Source organism: Pinus tabuliformis, chromosome 3_1 (assembly GCF_031772625.1).
Source record: "Pinus tabuliformis cultivar Carrire ecotype Pingquan chromosome 3_1, CPIR1, whole genome shotgun sequence".
In the NCBI taxonomy this organism is placed as follows: Eukaryota; Viridiplantae; Streptophyta; class Pinopsida; order Pinales; family Pinaceae; genus Pinus; species Pinus tabuliformis.
Window position 1 is genome coordinate 878,097,691 of NC_142301.1, and position 20,438 is coordinate 878,118,128.

General features: G+C 39.5%; 1 protein-coding gene across 3 annotated transcripts in view; it reads right to left on the reverse strand.

Moving 5' to 3' along the window:
* Positions 1-7,658, reverse strand: part of LOC149190389 (monofunctional riboflavin biosynthesis protein RIBA 3, chloroplastic-like) — a 257,004-nt gene extending 249,346 nt beyond the window's left edge. The window contains exons 1-2 of one of the 3 annotated variants that reach the window (XM_089412143.1): positions 7,281-7,658; positions 6,694-7,024 (exon numbers count right to left, since the gene is read on the reverse strand). In XM_089412143.1, the coding sequence (XP_089268269.1) occupies positions 6,694-7,024; positions 7,281-7,348 (399 nt within the window). In that variant the 5' untranslated portion in view covers positions 7,349-7,658. The remainder of the gene's footprint in view (positions 1-6,693; positions 7,025-7,280) is intronic. The other 2 variants (XM_089412141.1, XM_089412142.1) reach the window with 2 other exon arrangements.
* Positions 7,659-20,438: the final 12,780 nt, after the last annotated feature.

Below are 20,438 nucleotides of genomic sequence, written 5' to 3' on the forward strand. Positions count from 1 at the left end.
ATCGAATGCCAAAATGAGGAAGCTCCTCTCTCCTTTATAGCCTTTGCCTCTCTCAATCCCAAGGCCCACCTTCTCCAACGTAATTCCTCTCTTGCCACGTGTTTCTTCCCTTCTGCGCAGTCCCTCCAAGTGTCAGCATGGGCTCCATTTTTGCGTCCCCCTTTGGCCCCCTTGGCTCCCCTTTAAGTCATAACGTTGTGCTACTAGGAAGTGACTTTTATTCTAAAAGTGAGTCATGTCCCCTTTCCCTCACCTTTTTATTCATAAATAACTATAGAAGTCAAAAATAAGCAAAATCGAATATTCCAATTAGCCATGACTAATTAGGAATATTACATGGTGGGGCGCTGTTGTTGTTGGTGCAGAACAGTTTTTGTGGAGACAGAACCGAGGTAGAGGGAATCACTACCTTGACAGATTTCTAGCCAAATAAATCTAGATCTGAGTTGCAGCAGCAAAGGAGGATTGGAGAGGAGTGATTCGACATTTGGTCGGAGGATTTCCGTGAAGGAAATCGGAACTCAGGGGGAGTTTAGAGGAGCTTGTTCCTTAGAGAGTTTATTGCGCCAAAGAAATCCAGATCCAAGTCTTGCTGGATTAGCAGCAGGAGAGGGAGAAGAAAACTTGTCCTATATTGTTTTGAGCAGAGATGGCGGTCAATGGATTGAGGGATCATGACAGATTGGATGGAGCATCCAATTTTGTCATCTGGAAGGCTAGGATCCTAGCAATCCTAGAGAAATATCGCATCAAGGACTATACCTTGAACGTAGTTGTTGTTTCAGTTGACGTTAATCCGTTAAAGAAGTATGAGGAGGCCCAGGCAAAGGTGAAGTGCGTGATCTGAGATGGGGTCAAAGATCATGTAGTACCACACATTGCTGAGAAAGACACAGCAAGGGAGATGTGGGAGACGCGGACCACCTTGTATGAGGGCACTTCCATCCAATGGAAGATGCTATTAGAAAATCAGTTGAAGCAGTACCAGATGCAAAAGGGAGAGGAGATTGATCCCTTCCTCTTCAGGTTACAAGGGATTCGCGACCAGTTGACTTCCGTGGGGTCTACACCAGATCCTGAGTTCATGGTCAGGACTACCCTAAATGCAGTCACCGAGGATTGGGAGACATTTTTCCAAAGTATCTTGGGTAGAGCGACTCTCCCCAGTTGGGAGGAGATGTGGGCAGCGCTTCGACAAGAAGAGATCAGGAGGTTGACCAAGGCAGGGGGTAGCACAAAGGAGCCCAGGTCAAGAAGGAGGAGGAGGAGGATGCAGCTCTAGCATCATCGGGACAACAAGGGCAGCAGAAGCGGAAGAAGAAGGATATTTCCAAGGTCAGATGCTTCAAGTGTGGGGAACTTGGACATTATGCCACTTAGTGCCCCCGAAAGAAGGGCAAGGAGGAAGCTTCTGAATCAAAGGCTGCTCCAGCGAAAACTGATAGGGAAGGCGAGGATGACGATTATGCCATGAGTGCTCATGCACCTCTGGAGAAGAGGTGGGGCGACATGGAGTTGTAGTCGATAGGACTGCATAGTAGGGACAGGATCCTTGAGGTGCCCAAACTCTTGGATCACATACGGCTACAGGAGCCCTTAACAACAGTAGCAAAATGACGGGTGTCGGTTGGAGCGAGGTGTGATGGAGCGACAATGGCAAAGCTAAAGTGCCAAAGTCTGAGGCAGCGAAGTGGATGTTGTAGCATTGCGAAAGGCACAGAGCAGTGCAGTAGCAGCAAAGGGTGAGCAAAGATTAGCAACAGAGGTAGCTTCAACATCACAAGGCATCCATACTGACCAGCATGTCAGTTTTTGGGTGAAGTTTCAATTGCTTACTTCTCAGCAACTGAGTTGCAGTGCAGCAGTTAGCAGTGGCAGTGCTATGGGCAGCATGATACAACATATTGAGAGGGGGTTGTAGTATAGATGTAGCAGTGGAAGTGGCAAAGTCATGGGCAGCAATATAGGAAGCAGCAGTGCAGTGGGTGAAGGGCATCAGGCCAAGCATCAGCAGCACAGAGGACCGATGCAGTGGATCAGTGTAGTACTTCTGTTGAGAAGTGTTACTAGAGCACATTCCTCGCTAAGAGGGAGTGTTGATTTTGGGTAGCATCGGATGTGCTCTAGCTCCGAAATTTTTTGGAAGGGCTAGAATACATAAGATCTCCAGAACCCAGAAATCGTTTGGAGAAATTCCACCTGGATGAGGAGTTATTAAAATAATTAATATTTTTAATGGGTTCCTAAGTCTAAACTTAGGAAAATAAAAATTGGATTGACGGTGAATGGGTGCGCTGTTAAGGCACTGCAATAGGTATTAATAAGGTTAATATGGGTATTAATAAGAGGGTGAAACTTCTAAGTGACGAGGATCAAATCTATTTTAATCTTAGCCGTTGATTAGGGACTTAATCTTGGTCGTTGATTCATCAACAGGAAAAGTATAAGAGGAGGCTTGAGGGTCAATTGGAGATACACTTGAGAGATCAGTCAGTTCAATTTTTTTGGGGCGAGGTTTGCTAAGAAAATCGAATAAGTGATTTGTTGCAGTGAGAGGAGCAATTCGGCAGAGGGACTTCAGTCCAAGGCCGAGAATACATAGCAGAGAGGCAGAGAAGCACCAGAAGAGCTCTAACGCAGTGACGCAGAGGGAGAGCTCTGGCGCAATGACGCTGTGTCGCAGAGGGAGAGCTCTGACGTAGTGATGCAGAGGGAGAGCTCTAATGCAATGTCGTAGTGCCGCAAACATCGCAAAGGGAGAGCTCTGACGCAGTGTCGTAGTGACACAGTGATGCAGCTCCTAGAGGAGGTGACGTAGTTCCAGCGCAGCGCTTGGAGCAGCCATTGCTACCCAGCACTAGGAACAGCGCAGTCACCTGTGGGGTTTGTTCAAGGTACTTTTGCTAGGTTTATTCTCTGTTGGGTGAGCCAGATTTGGCACCCTAGTTGTATTCAGAAATCTACTTGTATAATACAAACCCTCTATATGCTGCACCGATTTTCCTGCATTGGGTTTTTCTGGGGACGATTGTCCAAAAATAACGATGTCCCTTGTGTATTTGTCTCGTTCTATTTCAGTTCATGATCTATATGTATTTGTAGTCTGCAACAGTGTTTTCATCGCTATTTAAATAATTAAATAACTTGTTGAATGTAAAAACAAGTAGGAGATGATAAACCAGTGATTGCAGTAGGATTTCTGATGTGTAGATTCAGAAATTTTCACAACGTCCTCACCCATACTCATCATAAACTCCATTCTCCCAAGACTAAGGCATTGATCTACCAAGAGGTGATCACCTAAAATCATACCTTTTTCACCTTCTCTTAGATCTAGCCTTTTTGGGTCACCTGGGGCATCATTTTCCCCGCAAACTATCCCTCCAAAAAGTTTGATCTCCTAGCCTCTCCTACGCTAGTGTCTCCTCAAAACCTCCTCCAAATTTGAGGCCATTCCAACGGTGGAGTTGTGAGAAAATCCAAGCCCTAGCTTTGAGATCAAACTTTGCCCTAGCATCCCCAAGGCTACTGCCTCATAGGATCAATTCAACACCTTTAAGTGAAAAAAATTTATTTGATCCTTTCCCCCACCTTGTCTAGGGTAAGAATATCATTGGTTGCCATACTCTTTCCTCCTACCCTAGACTGGGTCTACTTGGTCCCGTGTGGTCCTGTTCTTTTGAAAGATAATTCTTCAACAACCATCCGAGATACCAATTTCAATAAGGATTTTAGGGATTGGGAAACTCCTTCATTAGTAATATCCCATAAACCTAACCCTCAAATCCTCCCTTCCTTTCCCTAGAAAACATTGTACCTTGCTTAGAAAGCAAGCAAGCTCTATCTTTCTAACTCTTCTGGGAAGGGGTTTATTTGGGTCACTCCACATCCTTTCATTGATTTATGATTCATCGGTGACTCCATAATATACTGGGTCTCCTCCCATTGGTGAAAGTCTATAAATGGAAGGGAGCCTTGGTTGAGGTGACAATGGGCTAAGCCTCCATCTGTTGCCCTTAGTCTAGCATTTGCCTTTAGGATACCCTTTAGGTCCCCTACTAGTTTGAGCGGTAACAGTGTCTACAAGTCATTGGTCTTGCCAGCGTTGTGCTCTGATCTTGTGGACAGATAGAGTTGTTAGTCAAGGCCTTGCTATGTGACAATGTTGGATGATATGATGTTAAACAGATGGATTACCAATCTAACTCTTCTTATGAATTCTACATATTGAGAATATCCAAGTACCTTGTATGGATTATGAATACCTCCCTAGTTAAGAGTGTTGAAATATGTAACTAGGTTCGATCTTCATAATGACATATGTAATCATGATTTTATGTATTTAATGAAAAGAAAAAAATAAATTTATTATTGTTATTCTTGAGGCATGGGTTTCATGCTCAAGGGAAATTTATTTTTAGGTCAAGCACCCATTGAGTGCTTCTAGGGCTTGTCATTGAGTCTATAAGTCAATTGAGTCATTGTATGGTATGAAAGACCCTTTCGGGCATGTTACGTATTGTAAAGAAAATTTATTTGAATCAAAAGAAAGTCAAAAGACCCTCCAAGGCCTCGTCATGGTGCAAAGATCAAATCAGCCTAGATGAAGGGACAAGTTGGCCTAAAGATAGTAATTCGTACCCCTCAAAACCCTATAAATAAGAAGGAACTCGACCTCATTTGGACACACACTCAAGCAAGTTCGATTTCCTCAAGATAGAAGCTAGAAAAGGACGAAGAAGAAGAAGAAGAACTAGATCGAAGTTTTGGGCCTCTCTCTCTCTCTCTTGTTAGGGTTTCTACAGTTATTGGGCAAGAACAAATTCTAAAGTTGCATCAAAACTGTGAAGCTACATCAAAGTTGTGAAGCTGCATCGACGCTGTGAAGCTACATCGATGTTGTAAAGCTGCAGCTAGGTCGAAGTTGTGAAAGGTCAAAATTGTGCATCTGCTGGACAGGTCGAAGTTGCAGAAGAATTTGTTGGGTTTGTTGAAGTTGCAGAAGACTCTGTTGGGAGGTCGAAATTGCAGAAGTGGCTGGAAGGAAAGCTCGTCAAGGAAGAAAGGTTTGACTTGGTCTTGGAGGGTCTTGGTCAAGGGTCATAGGTCTTGGAATTCGTCAATTGAAAAGTCTATAAGAAGAGAAAATTTCTTGCGGGTTTTCCTCTCAGTTGGGGAGGTTTTGACCCTAGCTGAATGCCTATATCTTGTGTCCTTGTTTGATTGTTCTTTATGGTTTGGTAGCTGTTTGATGAAGAGAATACTAATAATAATCAAGTGAAAGAAGAAGCTAATAAGGTTAAGTAAAAATGCATCACACGCAGTTATCAAAGTAAGAGAAATCACATAATCTAGCTGCCCCTAGATTTCTCAACAATAGATAATCTATGAATCGTGATTATATGCTAGGTTATATCCTTGCATGCATCATTATGATTCGTTGTGCTATATGCCATGATGTATATTATTGGCTCATTGTTATGTATAAGATTTCAATGAATTATGTTTCAATTTTCAAATAATTTAATTTTACTTTTTCAGTATTTTGGGAGGTCCCCCATGTATGATGTTCCATAGAATTTGAGGGGTGCTTCATCCCCACTGTCTTGCCCCAAAAACTTGGTGGAACATTGACTTTTTCCAAAGAATACTTCACAAAAATCCATCGTGTTTCCCTGGAATTTATGGATGGCAAACAGATTAACTGCCAACTGGATAACCAACCATAACCCCAAAGGATCCATAGATCCTACAACCTCTTTGACAGTGAGCACTATGACCTATGTCGAGTATTTCAACTGCTTGAGCTAACCCTTGGGGCTCTAGTATGTGTGTGTGTGTCCGACTTTAGGGGCACTTGTACATCTCACCTATCACCCCACCATCTCTCCTACCAATTTTAAATGCCTCGTCTAACTCACCATAAATACTCTGAAATTTGAACCCACCAATTTTCGTACTCCAGGGAGAGAGAGAGACTAGAGTTGCTGCAATTCTTCCCTTGAATTTTCCTTCTTGTGTGAGTGTTTTCTCGTTGCTGTCTCCATGCATTTAACAGCTTTGGTCCCACTGATGACCATGCTAGTCACATGACACCTAGCTGGCTAGACTTGTGAATCTTTGTCTACTTCCTAGGATCAACTTATGTTTCATTACCTGTGCCAAATACATGTCAAGGTAATGGGAAATCCAGCTAGGAAGGGAGGAGTTGGTGGAGTCACGTGCAAGGCATTCCTATGGTCATTGTCGAGTGATTTACTACGACCATGTCGCACTAACGACTGGAAGCGGGTCTCTATTTGAGGTTTATCCCATATAGTGTCTCCCTCAAGGAATGACCACAAATTGCCTAGACAATATTCGACTTGATCATCATATATCCTTATCACTTCAGTAGGTAATAGGTATGTCTTCACACTGACTCTGTAAAACCAAGTTCTTGTCTTCCTGCATTTTAAGTGTGGGGAAGCTATTCATCAGTGTATTTTAGGTGTCCGATTTCCAATTGTGCATCCAAATATATTCTGGAATGTTTCAAAGCCGCACAAGTTTATAAAGGTTTTTGTGCTTTTTATGATCAGTGCTTTGCAAAATTTCGAGGACTACCTCCTATTTGTGCTCGTAAATTGTGTAAAACACTCAGAATCGTGCTTTCCATTGAAATCGTTAAACAAACATGGACAGTAAACTAACCTTGCCTTGACGAATTGCATTAAGTGCTTGCTCAATAGAAGAAAAACCTTCGGAGGGGCAATCTGGGTCCCCCTCGGTGTCACTGACAAAAAACTCATCAGTAACAGGTGTTATTTCTGCCGAAACTGTGTGAAATCCTGCAGAATTCCCCTTTTTATCAGCATGAACTCCAATTGGTATAATAATATCATCTTCTGAGCTGGAGTTTTTGAAGGGCTCATTATCTTCTTTCATGATATTCAACGCAAAACCCACTCTTGGAAACCATGTTTTCCTCTTGGCAACCACCGATGAATGCAATCGTTTATATAGAGCAAGTGAGCTCTTCCCACTGAAAGGAAAATAATCAGAAACGTCTTCAATCCATGGAAATAATTATACCCAATTCCCACTAATAATTTCAACTACCCTTAATTGTTTCGCTGCTAATCTCCTATAACTTGAACTTCCCACAAATAATTTGAATGAAGCATCTAATAATTTCTCAGATATGCCCCCATGTCATTTAAACCCGTAATTTCACAAACAATTCGATGTTCCCTTGCTCTTTTGGTCTAATTTTCTAGATAATTTTAGCCGGGGCTTACCTCGATTTGTGTCTGTGTAAAGGAGTTGAGTGTATGTGTCGAGGAGTGGACCGTAGAACTATATCCATCTGCTCTAAGAATTTTTCGTTATGCCAAGTATGAACACCATAAATATTCAGGACCTTGAGGATAACTTACACAGTTTCTCGGCACTGAAAATATTATAGATGAGTGTTTATATTATAGATGAATATGAATATACTGTCAAAGTGAATTAATAAATGCTGCTAAATGTTGTCAAAGTGAATTAATAAATGCTGCCAAATGTTGGATATGGCATCCGATTCAATTTCACATCAACAAAATTTAAATATATATCCATATCCATGAGTTTCAATATCATTGTCCACACACCCTTCATCCATGACCACCGGTCGAAAGATTTTTCGCAACCTCCGCTCGAGTTGAAGGATGATCCCTACAATCATAAAAGTATTGCAAAATCTTTTCCACGTCCTCTCCCTCCATGACCACCCGTCTAAAAGATTTTTCTCAATTTCTACTCGATTTGAAGAATGGCCTCAAGAACCGTATGTATTGCAAATGTCTAATTAAGTGCGTCCTTAATAAGAATTTAACTATATAGTTATATATACTAAGGGACGCAAATGATTCTTAACTTGAGTGGTTGGAATTGTGGCTTGCCACCTTGATCATCTAGGTTCAAGTTTTTGAAGGCATGTTTTAGCCTGTATTGATTAGGCTCAAGGAGTAGGCGGCTCTAGGGAGTTTTCTCTCCATCTGTGGTTAATACGGGACATTTCAGCGCTTGCATAGTCATTGGGTGATTAGGCTCAAGGAGTAGGTGGCTCTAGAGAGTTTTCACTCTGTCTGTCGTTAATATGGGACATTTCAGCGCTTGTTTAGCCATTGGGTCTTTCTTGTTAAAATATATATATATATATATATATATACAATGAGGTACATATACGAGGCACCCAAAACCTATGAAAAATTGGTGGAGAGAAATGTGCGCAGAGTTTCGTTGTTATGGTTGTAGAAAAAATTCGTGGCACAATCAGGTGGTTAGCATAATGAAGATGTTATTTTTTTTTACTTGGTTTCAAATTTTATAGGGGATATCTTTGGTCCATTGTGATAAGGCTAAGGAGTAGCTCCCCCACCCTCGTGGACTTTTGAATTTTGCTAAATCATAAATTTATGGTATATGTTTACGGGTTATTAGATATATTGTTGATGTTATAGTGGCAAGCTGTTGGATATATTCTTGGTGTTATAGCGACGCTACTTTTAAAAATATAAGTAACAATATGTGTGTGTGTGTGTTATTATTTTGAATTCTTGCAATGCGAAAATGGATTGATAGTACAATTATTTTTTTAAATATGGCGTGAAGATCTAGATTGTGGTTGAGCGACTTGGACTTATCATTGAGATGACTTTGTAACCAGCATGATCGGGTTCTTCTTCTTTCGCATCCTGAGGTAAGATTTGTTGTGTTTTGGTCACTTGGGTTTTCAATCTTGGTCGAGCGACACATCATGGCTAGTGTGACCCAGTACTCCCAATTAGTGTAGGAGGTTTTGGCCTTCAATATCTTGGTTGCCAATGGCCCCAAATCCCAAAAATCCTCCTCCTCCAAGTTTGTTAAGAAAGTATATGGTATCCCTAAAGTCATTATTTATGCTCCTCAAGCAAGGTCAAGGGCCCTTTAGCTGGCGGATCAGGGGCTGATAGGTTAGTTTACTAGTTGGTGGCCCTCTGCAAGATCAATCAGATCATGGATCGAGAACAACTGGAAACCAAAAATGAAAGGGGAAGTAGTCTCTTCCTTTATCAGAAAAGGCTTCTTCAGCTTCTTCTTTGAACACAAAGAAGATGGGGATCTTATTTTCAAAAGTGGGTCATATTTCATGAGGCCTCAGGGGTTGTATTTGGACCGATGGAACCCTAATTTCAACCCAGTTTGTAATATTCCCACGACAATTACAGTATGGGTTAAACTTCCCTACTTACTTTTGCATTGTTGGAACAATGCTATATTCAGGCTCATCGAGAACTCTCTTGGAAAATATATTGATTGTGTCGAGCCCAAGGAAGGGCTATTCGCCTGTGCAATAATATGTGTTGAAGTGGATCTAGAAAAAGGTCTTCCAAGCACAATAAAGTTGTGTATGGATGACTGGACACACATACTGGAAGTTGATTATGACCAATTGTCATTCAAGTGTCGACCATGCCATAAATATGGCCACTTCGCCAAGAATTGTTCCAAAATTGCATCCAACCAAGAGAATCAGGGAGAGCGGGGGGAGAAATGGCAACAAATCAAAAGAAGAAGATGCCCTAATAGGAAACAACCTCATCAACAAGGGAGGAATGCCCAACAACCCAAAGATGTTGCAAAGCCTAACATGCCCAATAATATTAAGGAAGGCACAAGTCATTTGGGTGGAGGCTCCGGAAATCAAAATAAATATCAAGCACTGGCAGATCTGAATGAGGAAGAAGGAACGTCCCAAACATATTCAAAGCCAAATCCCCCAAACAACCCCTCCCCCCGAGCCAGAGAAAGCCATGGAAGAAGAAAAGTGAAACTTTGACTCATCTCATAATGCTTCTATAGACCTGTCACAAGACGAAGAGGAGAATTACCTATCACCAAAGGAAGCCACTAGCCCATCTAGAGTAGCTAGTTCAACAGATGAAAAAATAGAAGCTGAGAAAGCCAAAGATATGGAAAGAAGAACTCGACGAACAGAAATGAAAACCAATAAGGAAATTTGCGCAACCTAAACATAGAAAGATAAGGAGTTTGGATTTCAAAATATTGTACCTCGCCAACTGCTTGATCTCGGTAGAAAATAAGGGAAAAAAGGAGTAACAGTAGGCCCCATGAAGGGAGCATCTCAATTAAAAAGTAAATAATGAATATTCTATCCTGGAATTGCATGGGCTTGGGATCAAATAAAAGTATTATGGAAGCAAAATCCTTGTTTTTGAAAGAAAAGTCTACAGTAGCCCTTTTCCAAGAGACTAAAGATGAAAATGATTTCGTTTCAAAGCACAACAAAATATGGAATAAAAGCAACCACCTTGAGGTCAGTTCTCGGGGTGCATCAGGGGGCCTCGGTACTCTATGGTATCCAAACCAGCTGAAACTCATAGACAACAAGAAAAACCAGCATTGGATTGCAACTTCTTTCAACATTTTGGCCTTTAACCAGGTATGCATCATAATAAATTTGTATATGCCTATTCTCTTTCATGAAAAGCAAGATTATTGGAAATCATGAATGGATCTCAAAGACTCTGCTTTTGGTAAAAATTATATCATTGGGGGGGACTTCAATACAACCCTTCGTCAAAATGAAAAATGGAGTGGGTCACTAGTCAGAAACCCTCATCAAAAGGCTATGGAGGATTTGATTAGTGCTCTCAATCTAATTAATATTAAGCCCTCAAAGTTGATATACACATGGAACAATAAAAGGACGGGACACAAATACATAACAACTCGATTGGACAAAATCTTGGTTTCAGACAACCTCCTTCCTCTGAATCTCAAGCTCCAATCCTCTATTCTTCCTTGGAGTGGGTTGGATCACATACCCATCATGCTTAGAATGAGCATGACTCAAAACTACGAGCCTATACCATTCATATTTTCTACTCTTTGGCTCCAATATCTAGATTTCCCTGAGGTAGTTGTTACCTCTTGGAATCTATGGGTAGATGGTAGCCCAATTGGTATATGGGAGACAAAAGTTAAAAGGCTCAAGTAGGATATTAAACAATGGTTGAAGAATAGGGAAGCAACAAGCCAATCCTCACTTATATATTTGGAAAATCAAGTGGGGCAGATTCAATCCCAATTGGAAATTGGCTTTGTAATAGAGGAACTCGTGTACCACGAATCCAATACCTTCCATTCATATCATACTCTCCTCCATCAAGAATAATAACATTGGAGACTAAAATATTAGAGTATATGGTTAAAATCGAGAGATAGAAATACAAAGTTCTTCCACAATCAAGCTAAGAATGGGGAGCAAAAGAATAATATAGCCGAAATTCACTATCAAAGACAAAAAATCAAAGATTTCAAACTCATTCAAGAAGCAAAAATTTCCCACTTTAGCAACGTATACCAAGCCCCGAATCACCAGCCATATGAGGACAATTAGTATATGTTGGAGCATGTTTCTGGATCTGTAACTGAATAAATGAATGTGACCTTCATTATGCCTCTTTCTAGTGAATAAATCAAGCAGGCAGTCTTTTCCTTCCACTCGGACAAGGCCCCCGGGCCTGATGGTTTCCCGAGGCTCTTTTTTCAACATTTTTGGGACACTATCCACAAATATTTGGTAAGAATGATCGAATATTTGCTCAATAATCTTTTCATGGGGGGAGGAATCAATACTCTTTTCTTGCTCTTATCCCTAAAGAAAATAACTCATCTTCCTTTGCTAGATTCAAGTTAATATCCCTTTGCAATGTCTTATACAAAATCATCGCAAAAATTTTGGCCCTCAGACTTAAGAAGTTTCTTCCTAATATCATAAGTGAAAATCAAGGAGGATTTGTTCTAGGAAAGAATTTTTTTGGTAATGTGATCATGATTCAAGAAGCATTAGACTCTAGTTTGCAGGGAGAAGATAAAGGCATGATCATAAAGCTTGACATGGAAAACGCGTTTGACAAGGCTAGGCATAAATTTCTCTTCTGAGTTATGAAGAAAATGGGATTCCATGAAAGTTTCATACAATGTATAGCTCTATGTATTGGCTTATCGTGGATCACCCCTTTGATCAATGGAAGAGGTACTCAATTCTTTAAAGCATCCAATGGTCTTAGGCAGGGCTACCCCCTATCTCCATTTTTTATATTTTATTGGCAGATTCTCTGAGCAAGAGATTAGAGTTTGAAACAAGTTTGGGTTGTCTTTCAAGAATCCACTTTTTTGAGGGTGTTAAAAGCATCAATCATGGGTAGTTTGTGGATGATACGATCCTTCTGGGTAGTGCCTCATTGACAATAGATAAAAGATATAAGAAATTTTTGGATAATTTTCTTACGACCTCAAGGGGGTCAATCAATGAGGCCAAATCTCAAATTTATACATGGAACATGAGCTCTGCTCGTCTAAATAAAAATGAGGAAGCTCTTGGATTTAAAGTAGTAAGGGAATGGGCAGATTTCAAATATCTGGGAATGCTTATTTGCTTGAAGAAGCCTTCTGCGAAGTCTTGGAAAGGAGTTTTAGATAAGATCAAGATCATAATGGAGAATTGGGGTGCTAGATGGTTGAACTTCGTTGGTAGAACTGTCATAACCAAAGTGATATTGTTTTTCATCCCTTTGTTCCAATTTTATGCTCTTTTGGCTCCAAAAAGCATTTTAAACAAGTTGGGAACTCATCTGAGAAAGTTCCTTTCGGAAGGAGGGAAATCTTCCTCCAAAAAGTTCCACCTTATAAAATGGGCCACGATTAGAGCTCCAAAGCTCCATGGTGGGCTTGATATCAGAGATCTTGAGCCAATGAACATGGCTATTGAGCAAAATTATAATGGAAAATGAAGACACAACCAAATGCTTGGTGGGTTCAAATCTTAAAGGAAAAATACCTCCAAAAACCTAATGCCAACCATCACTCTCATCGATGCTCTCCCATATGGAAGCTTATCTCAGTTGCCTCCTTTTTAATCAATTCTCACATATGTTGGATTCCTAGGAACAGTGAAAGCATCCGATTATGGGAAGATTCAATCCTTCACCTCCCTTCGTTAGATCAAGAAGAGGATCTTCATCCTTTAAAATATTATCTGAGTGTTCAGGGCATTAATACTCTAGCGCACATCTCTACATGGTACGCGGACGGTCTATGGAAGGGCTAGAATCTGGGAAACCTCCCGGACCATCTAAAACATTTGGGTGAAGGTTTGTTAATAAATTTGGCTAGGAAGGCTCCTACCAATCAAAATCAACAGGATAAGTTGGGTTGGAAAGACTCTTCTTACTCGGTCAATCAGGGCTACTCAGTTATGTTATTTCGCTCTCAAATCCCCCCCAAATCTTCCATTTGGAACAAAGTCTAGACTTCAAATGCTCTCCCCAAAGTTAATATGTTTTGTTGGCTACTTCTTCATAAAAGATTTTGACTTCATAAAATGTTAAGAAGAAGGTCATTTTTAGACCGTTGAAATGCCCTCTAATTGATAAACAAAAAGAATCTATCCAACACATTTTTTTGGAATGTTCTTATATTAAGACGGTTTGGTCAATTTCCCTTGGTCCTGTTTTCCCTAGACTTCATTGGCCTGACACAATCCAATGCTAGTTTTCTTCATGGCATAAGCATTATTCAAGATCCCATCAATCCAAATCCCATTTCAAATCCCTTGGTTTTCCCTTCCCAAATACATTTGTTGGAAGATTTGGCTCTCCCGAAACTCAGTCATTTTCAACTCTGTCCACTTTTTAACCAAGACTTTTTCCCTCAAGGCTCTATCCTTTTGTTGTGAGTTGAACCCTCTCCAATCGAACCCGAGTCTTGACAATTTGGTAGGTCAGTGGGTGGGTTATCTCTCTCTCCAACCCCCTTCTATCATTTCCCCAATGGCCCCTCATTCAAGATGGAAACTTCATATGTCTCCTGAGGCACTAAAAAAATGGAAATGCCACCAACAAAAATGGATTTTTCACTTTGATGGGGCTTCTAAGAAAAACCTAGGGGTGGCAGGAGGGGGAGGAATTTTATCTAATCTTGCTAGAATAGCTGAAATAAGATATGCATGGGGATTGGGTAGGAAGACTAACAATCAAGTTGAATTGTATAGACTTTGTCAAGGCCTTAATATTACAAAAGATAAATATATTGAGACATCACCATTTTGGGTGACTCACTTATCACAATCCTATATCTTACTAAACCTGGAAGCCCAAAGGACAATTCCCTCTCCCAGATTTTATTTTGCATCAAAAGCTTGGCAAATTTATTTCACTCTAAATAATTTTATCATATCCTTAAAGGTAACAATGTCAAATCAAATTTGGAAGCAAACAAAGCTTGTGCATTAGGAGAAGCCATGCTTGAAATCAATGGTAATTTCAGTCTCATTATCATTCCCTAAGGTCTAAAGAATTCAATTTCTAGCATCTTGTTCGACTTTCTCTTAATTTTAAAATTTAAGTTTGAAATAAAGGTATTTCTTTATTTCTTCTCTCTCTCCTTCCAGGATTTACGTCCCTTTACTTTCCCCTTTTATGTCCCCTCTTCTTCCTCCTATCTCCTAACTCCTTCTCCATCATCTCATTTCCCCACCCTGCTCCTATCCCCCTTATCCCCTCCCTTCTCTTCCCTTTCTCCCACTCTGTTTCATCCCTTTCCATTTTGAGGTCCCTCAAGTGTCTTATTTGTCCTTTCACCATTATTGTGTTAGTTAAGATGTCCTTTCCCTATTATATCCTTGACGTGGCTTCATGTGATATCCACCGCCATGCAGAGGTTGATCTACCCTCTCTGCATGCTTGCACTTTCGAATTTCTATGGTTACATTATTGGAATCACCCTATGGCTAGATTTCTAAAGAATTTTGATTATGGGCATCCGAGCGAAATTAATGAAGTAATGATGTCAATCATGTGACAAGACAGGTGATCTGAATATAAAATGGATCTAATTTTGGCCCAGCCTCCACCCATAAATGCAACAACTCTATGTTCTTGCTCGTGGTTGAGGAATTAGACAAAGGTTTGGTCTTTGTATCTAGTTGTGGTATCCAATTAGGCTTCCTCTGGTTTTCTCTATGAAGACCCTCCAGAAAAGACCCTGACACTTCATCTTGCAGCAGGGAAGTCCGAGGATCATCACTTTTGTTTGTGGGTCATTTGGCACAACAGTCTCTCTAGCTTGCAGTGTTCTTCTGTTGATCCTAGATGCATTGCTCCATGGAACAATAACCCTACACATTTTAATTAGTTCAAAGGTAAATTTGTGCCCCCTCTGTTTGTTTTGGAAATTTCCCAGTTTCAATATAGGAAAGAGAATCCCTCAAGACTCGACTTCATTGTATTTGTCTAGGAAAATACTTTGTTTCAAATCCTCTTTGTTGCCCTGTGGGAGCCTTGGACATAGGGGAATTTAGTAATTCAACCGTGGCATGGTGATTGGGTTGGGTTTTTGGGAAATTGTTGGGTTTCAAGCTCGAGTTATCATGACCCTACCTTTAGAATCCCAAATTTCACCCCATTAGCTCACAACACGATATCTCTCTTCTTTATCAACTTGGGTTGGGCAAGCTCGCTCTGGCACAACAAGCACTCTATTTCAATGGATTCTAGCACCAATTTTGATGTCTTCTTTGATGTTCATCCGTGTTCTAATTGAATTTATGAAATAGAAACTTTGCAGAGGGTAGAATTGATCTTTAGGTGAAGTTTTAGAAGTTGTTCCATGCGTAGATTGAACAAAAAGAACACGTTCTGGCTCTAAAGCAATAAATTGCCAGGTTGGGAGACAAGGTCAATGCTCTTAGAGGGATCCTCACACATCTTAAGCTCAACATACCTTCTCCAACTCTTCAAGACTAGCCTTCAGAGGTTCTAGCTAATCCAGATATAGACCTCAATCAACCAACTTTAGAATTATAATGATATTCACGAGGTCGTTTGTTGGGTTACACTTTTTGTGGGTTCTTGAGTTGTAATTTCAGTAAGCATTGCTTTTGCAGAGATCTCAAATTTTGTAAATTTTGGGTTTGTCACTTTCAGTAGCAAACACGGTAATGAACTCTATGTTAATCGATCAATGTATTTTTAATATGTCAATAGGTTGTCATGCAGTCTTATGTAATGGGTTGGTAGCCTATTAGTTATGAGTGTTAGAAAATCAGAAAGGAAGATATATTTTCTTATCTTGATAATTACTTGTGATGTATTGGAATTCTTATTAGCTTCTTTTATGTCTTCTTTTATCTTTTTATCATCAAGCAACTATCAAAAACTAACAGCAACAAGATCAAGACAACAAGTGACACAGTATGTAGGCTCTCAGCCAAGGCAAAACCCCTCTTCTAGGGGGAAACCCAAAAAAAATCTTCTCTTCTTCAAGAACCAAATCAAATTAGATAACCAAGACCCTTAGACCAGCAATAAGACCTCCTCCAATCCACCAAGTCAACCTCCCAGGAAAGCTAGTCAAACTCTAGCCAAGATCTCCAAAAGACAACCCAAGTCAACCTTCTTTAAATTCAGTCGAACTTCAAATCTCGGCCTCCTTCAACAAAATTTCAGCCTCTACTTCAAACTTGCAACTTTCGACCCTCTTGCAACTTCGAATTCTCACACGTGTGGACTAGAAACAAGAGAAAATGGTCGTCTTTCCTTCGCTACAGTTTCTCATTCTTTCACTAGGGTTATCCTTCCTTCTTTAAGCCCTTTACACTTTCTTTTCTTTCTTGCAACAATTCGGACCTGTGGTAACCCTAGCTACCCCAAAACCTCATACGTGTGTGCCAAAAATTAGAGAAAAACAACTTCTTATTCTTCGCTTGGGCTCCTCCTTCCTTTGCTAGTGTTTATCTTCTTTCTTCAAGTCTTTTAACCTCCTTTTCTTGCCTTTTGCACTTCCTTGTGATTGCAGCTCAAGCTTAACTTGATTGATGCCACAATAGGTCAAAGTCACAACTTATATATATTGGTTGAAGCTTCCTTATGAGGCCGACTTGATGGCTCTTTGAGGCCGACTTGGTGGAGGTCAAAAACTTCCAAGGTATCAATCATGGTGTCATCAAGGCTACCTGCCAAGACACCAACTTAATAGGGACCAAGGTGTCATCAAGGAAACTTTCCATTATAGGTACCATTAGGCTACAACCCTGGTATCAATATAACTAGATATAGATACCATCTAGGCTTCCATGCCAAGACACCTACCCTCACAGGGATCTAGGTATCGTCAAGGTCAAGCTATCAACACTAAAACGAAGCTCCATATCATCAAGACTAAGATAACCTCCCACACAGGGATCTAGACATCATCAAGGCCAAACTATAACTGAGATCTTAATACCAACCAAGCCAAGATGTCCTCCAAAGTACCATCATACGGAAACACGGACTAAGGTACTCATCTCTCCATCTCAACCAAATCAGAGATATCCATCAATCCAAGCATGCTTATCAAATGTTCAAACTTCTCAAGGAGAGACCAACACATCAACTACTTGTTCATCCATCAAAACATATTGTAGCTCCACGACCCCAACTAGTATCAAACTTCCATTATATTGGTTCTTACTATCAATATTCCAGCATAAAATCTGGGGTCTTCAACCATTCTTATACTACTTATGTCATCACAATATCCAACCAAACCTTGATGGAAGCTTCATTTTCCAACTTCTCAAGCAACACCAAATTCAACCTCAACACTTCTCAAAACAATCGAGTCTTGTTCATGACTCATCAAACATGAATAACCATCAGTAGTTCTTTAGCCATTCTCCAATATCATTCTTTCCTCAAGTCCCTCACTAGACGTATGACTTCATGTCACATGAAGCAGATAATCATGTCCTCCCTCTCAACTATGGAGGATATACACTTTCCTTCATAAAATAAATGCATCCAAGCTCCCTCTCAATTAGGGAGATAAGCCCATAAATAACTTTATTCTTCCAACTACAGAGGTTATTTCTTTTGCATCATCATATCATCGGAGAACTTCGACCTTCAGGAACATCATTATTTTTCTTCATATGGAAACAAGGTCATTAATCATCAGTGTAAACTTCAGTGTCATTAGGGTTCCTACAGCTCCCTCTTCCATCATGCTCAACCTCATCATAAATTCATCATCAAGTATGAGGTAGGCATACAACTTTACAACCTCTTGAAAACTATGTACCTGCAAATCTCATCAAGTACAACCAAGCACAAATATATATGAACAAGAGTTTGGAGTTAACTTTATCAATCTAAGGTTATTATGCCATCACAATGAGAGCATCTAGGGTTATCGAAACTTTTAATATTAAACCTTATATATCCAACAACTAAACCATGTTAGGGTTTCAACCATATTTACACCTAGGGTTTTACTTTCATGCCCTAGGATCTTATATCAACCTTTATTAGGGTTGTTCCATAAACCCTAGATATTATCATCAAACCCTAAAAAGTTAGGGTTTTACCATAGTGAACAAATAGCCAAAGATAATACTTCAAGGGTTGACTTAATCTAGAGATCAAACTCCCAAATAACATATGAATCTTAAAAAACCCTATATATGAGAGAGTCATTAACATGAATAAATTTACACACAAATGATTGTATCTTATTTTATGATGAAGACTTTCTACAAATATTATAATCTTAAACATACCTTGAGTTGCTTCTTCTACAAACCTTGAAAGGCTCCCTCTGCAGTGAGGCTTCTTACAAGACTCAAGTTTTCCTTTTGGGGGTTTCCTCTAAATTTGACCACAATCCTTTCTTTAGAATATTCTTGTAAACCTTCTTTCAAAGAAAACACAAGGAAAGAATTATAATCAAGCAATAAAAACAAAGCTAAATATATCAAGGGAATTAACACAGTAATGAAAGAAATGAAGAATACTTATCTTTTGAGAAAAGTAGAAGCTCCCTCATGATTTTGCATCGACCCAGAAATTGTGAGGGATTTCTTCAATTTATCTCAAAAACTCGAGAATTTCCTATCAAAGCATGTTATATATACAAAACTTAGGAATCAAAAGAAAGAGAAAAATGTAAAAACAATGATCAATACTATAAATAAATGATATACAAGGGATAACATCCCTTAAGACTTATTTGACTTTAGAATCCTCTATTTTGGTCTTCTTTGGAGGATTATCATCAGTGGAAATTGTAGCTTAGTCTCTTTCTCTCTTCTTGTTCTTAGGATTATCAGGACATTGGTTCTTATAGCATCCCATTTTGTGATAATGATAACATTCTATTTTAGAAAGGTCAATATTCCCATGATTTTTCTTTGATCCTTTAAATTTCTTATTTCCTCCTAATATTCTTGAAATGGGTAGAATAGGAATTTGAGGTGGTATTCTCTTCATCTTCTTGCTTAAATCCTATCAAGATAAGACGAGCTTCTTCTTGAGCACAAGAAGACCACATTTCCTCAAAAGAGGGAGAATTTTACCAACTACTTATTCATGTTGCAAAGGCATTCTAATAATTTGGTAATCCTTATAGAGCAGCAATCACAAGTTCCTTATCTGGGATTATTTCATTCGATGCTTATAGTTCATCTCTTATACGGGAAATCCTTACAAAGTAAGAAGATATTGCATCATCTTTGGTCGTTTGGACAGTTTGAATTTCATTCTTTAGACTTGCCACTTGTCCAATATTCTTGATTGTAAATAACTTGGAGAGAGCATCATACATTTTCTTTGAAGTATCTAGTGTGGATATGTAGGGGATCAAGTTGTCTTTAACTCCATCGAAAATTACGTTGATGGCTCTAATATCATTTTCCTTGTACTTCTCCTTTCCAACATCATTAATTGGTTCTTTGATTTTTCCTTGTACTAAGTCCAATACTTTATTTCTTGGAAGGATGAGGTCCATCCTTGTCTTCCATGCTCTAAAATTAGAAGCTCCTTGAAGCTTATTCTCAGATTTCATTAATGATGCCATAGATATATTTGATAATGTTACTTTTGATGAGGTATTTTATTGATCTTCCAAAAGGCTATTTATTATTCCAATACCTTTTTCAAGGGAGGTCCCAAAACTCTTAAGAGTAATTTCTTTCTTCTTGAACCCCAAGAAATCAAATGATCTTCAAGATGCCTTTTTCCTTTCTTCACCTTAGCTCTAATACCATGATAGAAAATCAGAAAGGAAAAAATATTTTCTCATCTTGATAATTACTTTAGATGTGTTTGAATTATTATTAGCTTCTTTTATGTCTTCTTTTATCTTCTTATCATCAAGCAACTATAAAAAAACCAAAAACATGAATATCAATACAACAAGTGACATAGTATGTAGGCTCTTAGCTAGGGTAAAACCCCTCTTCTAGGGGAAAACCCAAAAAATATTTTCTCGTCTTCAATAACCAAATCAAATGAGACAACCAAGACCCTTAGACCAGCAATAAGACCTCCTCCAATCCACCAAGTCAGCCTCCCAAGAGAGCTAGTCAA